Source organism: Hyperolius riggenbachi, chromosome 5, assembly GCF_040937935.1.
Source record: "Hyperolius riggenbachi isolate aHypRig1 chromosome 5, aHypRig1.pri, whole genome shotgun sequence".
Classification (NCBI taxonomy): Eukaryota; Metazoa; Chordata; class Amphibia; order Anura; family Hyperoliidae; genus Hyperolius; species Hyperolius riggenbachi.
Genome location: NC_090650.1, coordinates 52,101,324 through 52,113,371, shown reverse-complemented (window position 1 = coordinate 52,113,371; position 12,048 = coordinate 52,101,324). Strand labels below are relative to the sequence as shown.

Below are 12,048 nucleotides of genomic sequence, written 5' to 3'. Positions count from 1 at the left end.
CTTCTTCAAGAATGTTTCAGAACTGGATCAGAACTATGGTTCAGATCCAGTTCTGTATCATGCCTGAAAAAGAAACGTAAAGTTTCGAAAGCTTGCAGAGAAATCTTGTAGTTAACAGAAGTTGTTCAGGAGATACTTTTAATAGGTCTTTGGAGAATAGTGCAGTAATGTAATGTTAGGGTGGGTTTCCACTAGCGCTAGCTGTCTCTCTCTCTCTCCAAGATGGACGTCAGAACTTGTGCACGCAGATTACACATCCGAATGTAAATCTTGCACTGGGGCCCAAAGCAACTTAGCTACGCCGCTAAGCCTGAGCATTTGGCCAACAAATAGCTGCCCTTACAGCTGCAGCCAATGAGCTTACCTTTAGGGAGCTTTCCTCCCAAAACCGTGAACTTCTGTGGGTTCTTCAGGAACTCTACAACTTCCTGCAGCTCATTCTTTGCTTCTTCAACCTAGGTAGAAAAAAAAAACCTCATAACTCATACTCACTCAGTAAGTCATTGGATACGTTCCTTGTTAAAGCAACACTTAAAAAAATAAAAAGGATGGGGCGAGCCAGATGGAAAGGAGTCTGTTAGTTGTAAAGAAAGTCTTTAACATTTTTATTTTATGCTATTTTACTATTTTTGGGTTGTGGAACGAAGCAACTGGGTTTCCATTACCCGTTCCATCCGTTATGGGGAAATTTGCTTTGCTATAAGAGCTTTGGATTACAAGCAGGTTTCCATAATTAATTATGCTCACAAACCAAGGTTCTGCTGTAAATCTTTACTGCACCTCATTGATGTTCTAAACACCATTTTAGTTAAAGGGAACCTGAGGTGAGAGGGATTATAGAGAGTGACATGTTTATTTCTTTTTAAATAATGCACATTGCCTGGCTGCCTCGCTGAGCCTGTCTGATACTCTTAGCCGTAGTACCTGAACAAGCATGTAGATCAGTGGTCTACGACAAATCTGACTAGATTGGCTGCATGCTTGTTTCAGATGTGCGATTTAGATCCAACTGACCAGAAAGATCAGCAGGACTGCTAGGCAACTGGTATTGTTTAAAAGGAAATATGGCAGTTTCCATAGGTCTAACACCTTAGGTTCCTTTTAAGGCCATAAATGTTACATGTATCACACTTACCCCTTTCACATGGTCAAACGTGACATTTTTCATCTGAATTGGATCTACGGCTGCATCAAGGCCAGAAGTTGCCCGGAATCGGACTGAAATAAAAATGTTTAACATTTTTAGAAGCTCATTTTTTTTTTAAATACATGAAAATCTCAGCAAATACTGTATTTATTAAAGTGGAACTGAACTCTTGCACAGCACACAATGAAAAGTCTTTACTCCACATATAGTTGAAGAAATCCACATTGTTCTGTGTTTTACTGATGCTTAGCCAAAATATATCTATCTAGTTCTTACCAACAGACTGCAGGAGTAATGCCAAGCCAGCTCTCCCCATACAGTAAACACTGAGGCTTAACCCTTTCAGTGCTCCCTACAAGGTGAAACCAAAAATGGTAAACCACTTATTTTACACATTTACACATTTGTCTCCCTAAAAGTCATGCTGTGGCTAATCTGAGTTTAGTTCCACTTTAAACCATTCCAGATTTAGTGCTGGAACCACTGGAAGTCACAAATGTTTCTGCTAGAGATTTTTGTGGCATTTTTTCAGAGCTATTTTAGCACTTTTGAAGTGATTTTTAATTAATGCTAGCAATTGTGTTTTTTTTTTTTTTTTACTGGATAGTAAAATCGGTGGGGGGGGGGGGGGGGTGGGGTGGGGTGGGGGGGGGGAATCTTTTGTATAGCTCTTGCAGTCCACATAACGCCACTACTTCCTCCTTCCAGGTTTGAAGTAGAGATACGTGGTATGCAAGTTTAACGCATTGGTTATAGGCAAGTTGACCCCTTCTCTGCTGTGGGCAGTGTTATCCAATTCAAATTACGCATAGCTACACAGTCGTAGCTAAAATCCCTACAAATAACCTGTAGTAGGGAAGTGGTTAAAATCACCAAAAGGGCCTCTATAATAATTAAGCTTATTTGCTAGGCTTCCCTCAACATGCAGGGTGCTGTATTCCACATTAGGATGGATAAAATGGCTCATCTTCTACAAGGGCTCAGTACTGATAAGTTGACTTAAAACTGTCATATTAAAATGTGCTGTTGGGGTTACATGATAATTAACTAAAGGCTTTATGTAGAGGCAGACTCGCATCTTGCCTGGTACACACGATACAATTTTTCTATCAGATCGACGGAAAAATGTCCTGTCATTTGAAAACTTCTAACATGTACGATCTGCTTCCTAATGAGATCAATTTTGTGCAGTACTGTTCTGTAAATCAAGTCGATTCTGAGCAGATCAGACATGTTGGAAATTATTGAACAACGAGAAATTTCCTGTTGATCTGAAGGGAAAATTGTATTGTGTGTACCAGCCTTTAGTTACATCCAGGACAACGGATTCTCAGCCCACATAGAACGTTCAACTGTCCATTTCAACTTGTATGCAGCTGTTTCAGGCTATTTTGCCATCAACACTGCAAGCTATGCAGAAGTACGGTGTATAGTAGGGTCAGAGAGAATACGGTACTCAGATTATGAAGAAAGATAGATACTTACCTCCATAGAGGGAAAACTCTGGATCCTATTTGTTCGGATCTTTGCTACTGCGCAGGGGTGACCCATCTGTGCAGTGCAAACGAGCTCCATCGTTGTGCTTCGGGGGTACTAGCGCTGGAGGAGGGGGATGGAAGCTTTCCTCTATGCATGTACCCCTTGGTGCACTTTTTTCCCCCCTTACTACAGATACACTTAAAGTGGACCCAAATTAAAAATACAAGATTTCAGAAATAAAATCTATTTTCTAAATGATAATAAATAGCAGCCTTTTTGCAGCTGCATGATGACAAATCTAAAATATTTTAGATTTATTGGAAGAACCCCTCCCTTTTCTTATTGCCGGGACAAAATCCGGCACACTGGTGGAGTACATGGTGTCCGGCAAAGGAGGAAATGCTAATGGCTGCCACCTGTATAACCCTAGTTATGAAAAGAGAAGGGTGAAAAGCATGCACTGAAATGCTCATAGGCTTGAAGGAGTGTTTATTTATCTTTGTATGTGTCAGAGTGGTGCAACTAAATATTTTTAATGAAAAAAAAAATGTTTGGTTTGGGTCCGCTTTAAAGTTGAAGTTTGAGTCCCTCCAAACCCAAACCTGTAAGTGAAAAAGGTTTACCTGACAAAAATGGTGTCTTGGACAAACCGTAGATTCCGAGTAACAACACAGCCAGCAGTATGTACCGGGTCCTTTTCAGGGATTCTGAGAACAGAACAAATAATGATTTGGTAGGGTAAAAACTTTGCAGTTTACACATACAAATATATTCAAGCAGAGCTATGGGCTATTAAAAACGTACAATTAAACTCCTGCCACCCAACTCCTTATTGACTATACAATTATTGCTTTTGGATCATCAGTGTAAAAATCTAAATTCTCTCCAAGTCACTTCCACAGTGTGAAAACAGCCTTCTTACATAAAACTCATCTGGCATAATATCCAGTTCAATCTAAAATGGCAGCATGTTAAATTTTAAAACTGAACAGTTTACCCTCCGTATCTTGCATAGAGAACCTGCACTTATTTCCTGTATTCAGAGATAAGAGAACCAATGGCAGCTTGAAGAGCTCCGTGCTGTGGCTACACATCCACTGATATCCTTATAAGCATACCTGTGGTCCTCTGAGTCAGAGCTTGCGCTTTCAAGAAGCCCTCAGCAAAGCCAGTCTTAAATGCGTCCTGCTGTCCTTCTGGGATGTTCTTATTTTTAGCAATTTTTTCTAGGTTTTCTACATCAAGAATCCTATCCCGCATTAAAAATCCCTAAAGGGGGAAAAAAAATAAAAATGAAATGGTTACCAACACAGCCTGAAGAAGTCACCATTTTTCACACCTAGTACTGCGCAGGTGCAGATTGCTCCCAGGGATGGGAGCACGCCTGACCGGGCCTCGCATTCCTGACGGTCCGCAATTCAGCCAGGCTTTCGGGGACAATTGCGAATTACAGGAGTTAGCCAGGCCTTAACGGGGCTTAAACAGACTCAGATCAATAAATGTAAAGCTCTGATACTTATCCGGGGCTTCCTCCCACGCCGTCCTCCCGCAGTCTGCCGTTCAGCCGCGGTGAGCTCAGTTATCAGGCTTAGTAACATCAGTCAGGGGCTACTGCGCATGCGTGGGAGGTCTGCGCATGCACTGTAGATCCTGACTGGCATCGACTGAGTCTGAAAATGAAGCTCACTGCGGCTGATCGGTATACCGCGGAGCACAGCGTGGGACTCAGGTGTCTTTATGGGGCGGGAGGAAGCCCCGGGTAAGTATCAGAGCTTTACATTTATTGATCTCGGAGTCTCTTTAAGGATGCCCCCGGTAAGTATTATACTAGAGGTGCTTCTCGTCTCTGGTGCACTTTAAAGTGAACCTTAAGCCAAGATCGTTTTGCAATGTAAGGATATTACCTTCATAAAGGAGGGTGCGGAGCTTTCAGTGCCAGCGATACGCTCAGATGTTGACTGAAGTCGTCTGTCTTTTCCTTTCACGGTCTTGAATCCTCGAGTCTGTATGTAAACTAAGCAATAAAATTTCATGAAAATTTTAAGTTGTTTAAACATTGGACAGACACCAAAACAGAAGAGGCCTATCTGAAAGAAATGAGTATCAGCAGCAACAATAGCGGATCAGAGATGAAAAACTAACTATAGCAAGTAACTTGTCTATATATCTTTTCTAAAGTTTTGGATCCACTTTATACACCTCTAATTTTTATTGGCCAGTGATTTGTCAAGGTTTCTATTTCTGTGTAATATGAGAGCTTAGCTACACAATCTGTTTACACTTTACAGTATTCAAAATCCATTGGCCTTTATCCTACATGGAAAGGATAAAATTGGCCAGTGATCGGCTAATCAAAATTGGATGTGAGCACCTGTCCTGAAGAGTTACTGGGAAAAGCAGGAGTGGTGCACTAGATGAAGCTTAGCCGAGACAACCTTTAAAGATCACCTCTGCCGAGAATCTTTTGTGTACAGCACCCCCGATCCTATCCGATGCATTGGAGCGAGAGATCAGGCTTGCTAGAATAGCTTGGCTGAACGCTGCCTGACACCACTGCTCTCCTTCATGCATGCCAGCGATAAATCTGTACAGCATCAAGCCCCTGAACTATCACCTGGGAGATAGATACCCAATTCTGCAGGCGACAGTGATTGCATGTGTGCACCTAGCTTTAGGTTACCCGTTTACACAACTTGCAGTTGCCCTCTAGGACACGAACCCCAGTAGCCAACACTCTACCTGTCCTGTGCGTTACTAAGAAAATGTGGCTACAATATAAAGAGGACTGTGAAAGTTTTTAACAGCCTGTAAAATATTTGCATATCAGTGACTGATCTGGTGTGGATTGCTTTCTTGTAGGGAAAGCGGAGTTACGGTACATTTTACAGTGACTATGAAGTCAATGTGGGTTGTATAAACTGAGCCAAAATAAAATGACGAAGTACAAAAACAATCTTGTTGCACAGCTATGCACAATTACTATACCTGCGTTTCCCCGAAAATAAGACCGGGTGTCATTAATCTTTGCTCCAAAAGATGTGCCAAGGCCTATTTTCAGGGGTTGCCTTATATTTCTATCAGCAGAAAATGTCCTGTTGTACTGTGTTGTGTATCCTGCCTTTCTCACTGTGCCTGCGTGATAACAGGACTGTTGCTCGATTGGCACTGCACCACTGTGTCCCGGCTGGCTGGCCGCCTCTTCCTCCTCCAACTGCTGCTAGGGCTTATTTTCAGGGGAGGGTTTATATTTTGAGCATGCTCAAAATCCTAGCTAGGGATTATTTTCGATGTAGGGCTTACTTAAGGGGAAACAAGGTAGTTGCAGAGAGTGCATGGAGCAAGTCCCTACCAGCGGTGTGGAGTCAGAGCAATTTTTGGAACCCAAGTCGGAGTAACTTTGGGTACCTGAAGTCAGTGGTTTCATAAACTGAAGAGTCGGAAGATTTCTGTAAAGACTCCACAGCCCTGATCCCTACTCCATGAACCTTCATACCTCTCTGTATCGGTCCTTGATAGATGGATTTCCTTGGAATAGTAAAGCTAAAAGTAGAGCTCACATTACACTGAACATGTGGTATTGAAATGGTCACTGTAAGCATTGCCAACTACTGCCCATTTTTTAAAAGGCCAGAGGGTTTTTTTTACAGGTGTTAAAAATTTGCAATGTGTAGTGGTTGTGCCATTCCTCCTGCCAGTCTCAGATTGGTCTGTTTCACATGAGGTCATGTGCCCGGTGAATGAAGCTTGCCCTCCTGTTGTGCAGTTATGCATCAGCTGATCAGCTATGGCCAACTGAAAAACATAGTGGTGCTATTCAGCCACATTGATGCAGGAGAGCACCAGCAAAGTGCCCATTACAACTTGATGTAGTATGGTTGCCCCCGAGAGTGAACTTGTATTAAATGAAACTTATAAAATGGGCCTAAATGCTGACAACACATGCATAGAATTTATACAGTCTTCTCAAACTATAGATTTTAAAACTTGCTCAAAAGAAACTAAAAGCAATGGAATGATTTAAATCAGAAAAAAAAAAAAAAAAAGAGAATAGAAAAACAAAGACATACTAAAGCACTATAAGAGAGCGCTCAGTATTTACCTGGCCACTGCTGCAGATTTGTGCAAACTTGCTTTAATGGGCTTTGGTGCTGCCACAAATGGTGCGGATGTAAAGCGCCAACAGTGCTGGGAAAACCTTAAAAGAGAGAGACATTGTGCTCTATTCACAAAAAACTTCTCGTAAAGAACTTATAAATCACCTAAGTCAGTGATGGCTAACCTTGGCACTCCACCTGTGACAAAACTACAAATCCCATCATGCCTCTGCCTCCCTGAGTTATGCTTAGAGCTGTCAGAGTATTGCAATGCCTCATGGGTCTTGTGGTTCCACCACAGCTGGAGTGCCAAGGTTAGCCATCACTGCCCTAAGTGAAAAAAAAATAACCTTTCAGCACATTTACAAGAAAAATATTTACTCAAAGTAGGTTGTTTTTGCTTTTTGGGAGCTTAAAAATGTAACAATTAGGTAAAAACAGAGGAAAAAACAGGTAAAAAAAAACAAAACAAAAAAACAGCTTAGAGAATCATGCCCAATATAGGAGTTTAAAGAAATTAACTTGGATATGTTGGATTTAAAGAGCACCAAAATGTTTAAATACATGAAAAACACAAATAAAAGGTTTACTTCTCCCAGAGTGAATTGTGCTATAAGTGAACTTTCTCCTAGGCTGCTGTCACTTACAGTAGGCAGTGGAAAATTGACAGATCTGGGGATTCTCAAGGTTTTCGTTATTTTCCAAAGCATTTAGTCAACTGCAGTTGCTCAGTTCGACTGCCAGAACAGTGCGCAAGGTGGAGGAGCGGGGAGTGGCCTTCATCTTTGTCTAGATCCTTTCCAGGGACTGTTTTTGTAGAGGATAAATACTGAGGATCCCCCATGAAGAGATGAACTAGTCCAAAATCTGTCAGTTCTGTCAGATTTCTACAAACTACTGTAAGGGACAGCAGCAGAGCAGAAAAGTAATTTATGGATCATTTTACTCTGGAAGAAATGTACTTCTCATTTGTATGTGTTTACATGTATTTTACAACTTTTCACGATAATGGTCCTTTAACAATTAGCATAAGGAAATGACTGGAAAACATACATAAATAAATAAATATGGAGTACTCCAAGCTAACATATAAAAAGGAGCACTAGAGAAAAAAAAAAAAAAAAAACCTCTTCTTCAGCATCTACCTGAACCGTCCTGAGGAGAACCATTGATCTACATTAGAAATGGGTGAAACAATGCAGATTGTACTTACCGTTTTTGTTTTCAAAGAAAGACTGTGCAGATACATGTGAGGTGTGCCAGCATGAGTCTGGCTTCTGTTTGTCCACATGGATGCCAGGAAGGAGTCTGGCAAAGATCTCGTCCAGCTGGGCGCTCCTCAGCTCCGATAAGCCCAGGTCCCGCAGACTAACAAGGGGCTGAAAGGTGAAGCAGGGCTACGTTAGCATATTCTCTTCTATGTTGCAAGTCTATGTCACACTCTAAAACTGGCCACACACTATAGGATATTTTTGACCAATTAGACATTTGATTCTACAAAAACCATCTAATTGAGCCAAACTTGTGGCTTACCACAGCACCTTGCTTGTTACGTGGCACGACATGTCCCTCAAACGAAGCTTCCAATCTAATACCTACCATAGTCAAATATCCCTTCCAGTGCTAGTCTGTGAGGAAGGCAATTGTATTGTAATTTTTTCACGCATGTGCAGTATGGAGCTGCCTGTCTTCGGGAGGACTCCCAAAGACTTCGGAAATCCCCCGCTGTGGGGGATTCAAACAGAGGAGTTGCCGCCTCAACAAGGGGACCGGGAGAGGAGAGGAAAGGATCTATAGACACAAAGCCTTCGCTCTCAACTTTTTTTTTTATACATTTCCCATTAGCTTGAATTCTTGCTATGTTCCTTAAAAGACAACTGAATTGAGAAGAATATACCGTAGAGGCTGCCAAATTTATTTCCTGCTAAACTATACTAGTTGCCTGGCAGCCCTGCTGATCTATTTGGCTGCAGTAGTGTCTGAATCACACCAGTAAAAAACATGCAACTAATCTGGTCAAATCTAACAAGAATGTCAGAAGCATCTGATCTGCTGCATGCTTGTTCGGGGGTCTATGGCTAAAAGTATTAAAGGCAGAGGATCAGCATGACAGCCAGGCAACTGGTATTGCTTAAAAGGAAATAAATATGGAAGCCTCCATATACCTCAATTCAGTTGTCCTTTAAGTGGTTCTCTTAATCTGATGCAACTGACTGCAGTTTGCAGTTCTTGGTTTCAGAAAGGCAGGTGTTCTTAAACATACAGACTGGCGTACAGGAGATTGGTGACAGCTTCAACATCTAGTTCGCCAACTATGAAACGCAAAAGTATTAACTCGATAAAAGACAAAAGCAGTATGTCAGACAAGACAGCACAGGAAACCAGATAATCAGAGTAATTATCATTAGGCAGCTGTATACAGTAGCAGATGGCTGGTAATGGCCTGTGTACAAAAATAGGGTGAAGTTCAGCACACGGGAACACTGGGTAAAGTTCAGATCCTAACCTTTATATCATACAGGGTAATGTCGCCATAGCAACTAAGCTCCTATTGATACGCTGTTCCCGGAAATGACACAGCAGACTCATTCCTACAGGTGTGTGACACCAGTGTCTATCAGGTGATGGGAACAGCCATTTTACAGACTGAAGCATTGCACATTACAAGGAAGCCCATTCATTTGCCAGTAAGCTCAGTAAGGAACAAGAAACATAAGGCCCGATTTACTAAAATACTGTACCAGGGGGGTAAGTGACCCAATAAAACCAGTCGATTAACGTTTACCCTGAGTGTGATATGTAGTCTGCTGTACTCATTTCCTTATAAACTGTACATGTTGCCTGGCAGTCCTGTTGATCTTCTGGCATCAGCAGTGTCTGACTCTCAACCCTGATAGAAGCATGTCACTAATTCAGTCAGACTTGAGTCAGAGCACCTGATCTGCTTTCTTATTGAACTACTTCGCATCCAGACCTAGTTTCCCCCTTATGGAGCAGAGCAGTTTTTACATTTTAGCTATGTCCCTATTTAATCAGCAATACCTTTATCCTTACTTATGACACCTAAATGAATTTTTTTTTCACAACAAATTAGGCTTTCATTGTATGGCACTTTTTCCCCTCAAACAATTCTGCTTTCTATGCATAAAAACAAAACAAAAAACAAAAAAAAAACAAAAAAAAAAAACACTTTAATGGTCAAACTCAATCTTATTGGTTCAGGGAACATATATTCTTTTTCACCAATTAGTGCTGCATAAGATAGTGCTGGAGGTGTGCACAGGAGCAATGCCCAATCCTGCAGAGCACTGCTTCAGCTACAAGACTTATATCTACGTCCTTGTGGCTTAGATGAAGTCACAGAGGACATAGATATACTGTAGTGGTGGATAAAGTGGTTAAGGGTCTATGTCTAATTGTATTAAAGACTAAGGAACATCAGGACTTCAGGACTGCCACTTGCTTTGATTAAAAGAAAATTATGACAGCCTCCATATCCCTCTCACCTCAAATTCCCTTTAGAGGATACCAGAGCCGACCATCTAACCATTAAAAAAACGTGGTGGTGGGAGGGGTTCAGCTGTCACTTACCACTCCCTCTGCTCAAAGATGTTTGCCTCTGTTCCTCATAAGTCCTGCAGGTGCAGAGGGCTGCGTAGAGCACACACTGGGACGCCAGTCATGAGCGCGCGCCTCTATGTTATGTCAGAAGGCGCAGTATTTGAATAGCGGATGGGCTGGACAGGAGCCACAAACGGGGGCTATAACTTGGGGAATGGAGGCAAACATCTTTGAACAGAGGAAACAGTAAGTGACTGCTGAACCTCTCCCACCACTACATGCTTTTTAATGATTAGATATTCGGCTCTGGTATCCTTTAACACTTCTCTGCCATTACATGGTTAGCATATGCCACCATCATGTAGATTAGATAAAGATCACAGTGCGGCAAGTTGATTTGAGGCTGTTTGATTGCAGTTCCATGCAGCATCCACAGAGGGGTCTCATACCTGCATGAGACTGTGATAACACAACTTCTAACATACTAGCTTTCAAATGTGATTTTCATGTGAAGGCTGTAGACTGATGAAAATCCAGTCCAGGTTGGTAAAGTTCACTTATGCTATCCCGACTGCAGAGGATTGTTCACCTCTGAAGATGCCTTAGAACCCATTTCCACAAAACCCAAATCCCGGGGCCAAACTGCAGCATTTCCCCCACAGGCAAGAGGGGCAGAAAGGCTATCTAATGCATGGCTTGCCATCCAGATCACACTTCAGTACAACACTGGACGGCATGCTGCAGATTTCTGCAGCCAAATCTCTATAGCAGTGCATGGCGATTCGGGATGCGGCCACTCAGCAGAATGGGAGCCACTGCCATTTCTGATTCAGTGGGAATAAGACCTTAGTAAATGATGGCCTACAGTTAAAGAGGAACTCCAGCCTAAACAAACATACTGTCATTAAGTTACATTAGTTATGTTAATTAAAATAGATAGGTAATATAATCTCTTACCCACACTGTTTTAAAAGAGCAGGCAAATGTTTGATTTAATGATGGCAGCCATCTTTTTGGTTGAGAGGAGGTGACGGAGCATAAGACAGTTCCAACTGTCCTGTGTCCTGAGCACCTCTCCCAGTTGCTAGGCAACATGAACAACAACATAGGAAATCCCATCATGCTCTGCACAGCATCAGAGAAAAAAAGCCTGGGCTTTTTTTCTTTGATGGGTGGAGCTTAGCTAAAAATGATGCTTTGGTAAGAAAAACAAAGTTCTGATGCTGTGAAACTGTTAAAAGAAACACCAAACCTTTTCAGTTCTGCTGAGTAGATTTTTAGTCCGGAGGTTCACTTTAAAGTACAACTGTAATGAGAAGAATATGGAGGCTGCCATGTTTATTTCCTTTTAAACAATACCAGTTACCTGGCAGCCCTGCTAGTTTATTAGGCTGCAGTAGGATATGAACACCACAAGAAACAAGCATGCAGCTGATCTTGTCAGATCTGACAATAATGTCAGAAACACCTGTTCGGCGTATGCTTGATCAGAGTCTATGGCTGGAAGTATTAGAGGTAGAGGATTAGTAGGATGGCCAGGCAACTAGTATTGCGTAAAATGACAAATATGGAAGCCTCCATAGCTTTCTTGCTTCAGGTTTTCCTTTAAAGAGAACCCGAGGTGGGTTTGAAGAATGTTATCTGCATACTGAGGCTGGATCTGCCTATACAGCCCAGCCTCTGTTGGTCTCCCAAACCCCCCTGAGGTCCCCCTGCACTCTGCAATCAGACATAAATCACAGCCGCGCTGTGCTGGCTGTGTTTACA

At 42.0% G+C, this 12,048-nt stretch overlaps 1 protein-coding gene across 1 annotated transcript in view; it reads right to left on the bottom strand.

Annotated features, from left to right (window-relative positions):
- The window catches only part of YME1L1 (YME1 like 1 ATPase), a 48,040-nt gene that overhangs the window by 17,215 nt on the left and 18,777 nt on the right, over window positions 1-12,048 (bottom strand). The window contains exons 3-9 of the mRNA XM_068235689.1: window positions 7,934-8,099; window positions 6,726-6,821; window positions 4,531-4,640; window positions 3,745-3,895; window positions 3,250-3,333; window positions 1,136-1,218; window positions 365-455 (exon numbers count right to left, since the gene is read on the bottom strand). Of these exons, the coding sequence (XP_068091790.1) occupies window positions 365-455; window positions 1,136-1,218; window positions 3,250-3,333; window positions 3,745-3,895; window positions 4,531-4,640; window positions 6,726-6,821; window positions 7,934-8,099 (781 nt within the window). The remainder of the gene's footprint in view (window positions 1-364; window positions 456-1,135; window positions 1,219-3,249; window positions 3,334-3,744; window positions 3,896-4,530; window positions 4,641-6,725; window positions 6,822-7,933; window positions 8,100-12,048) is intronic.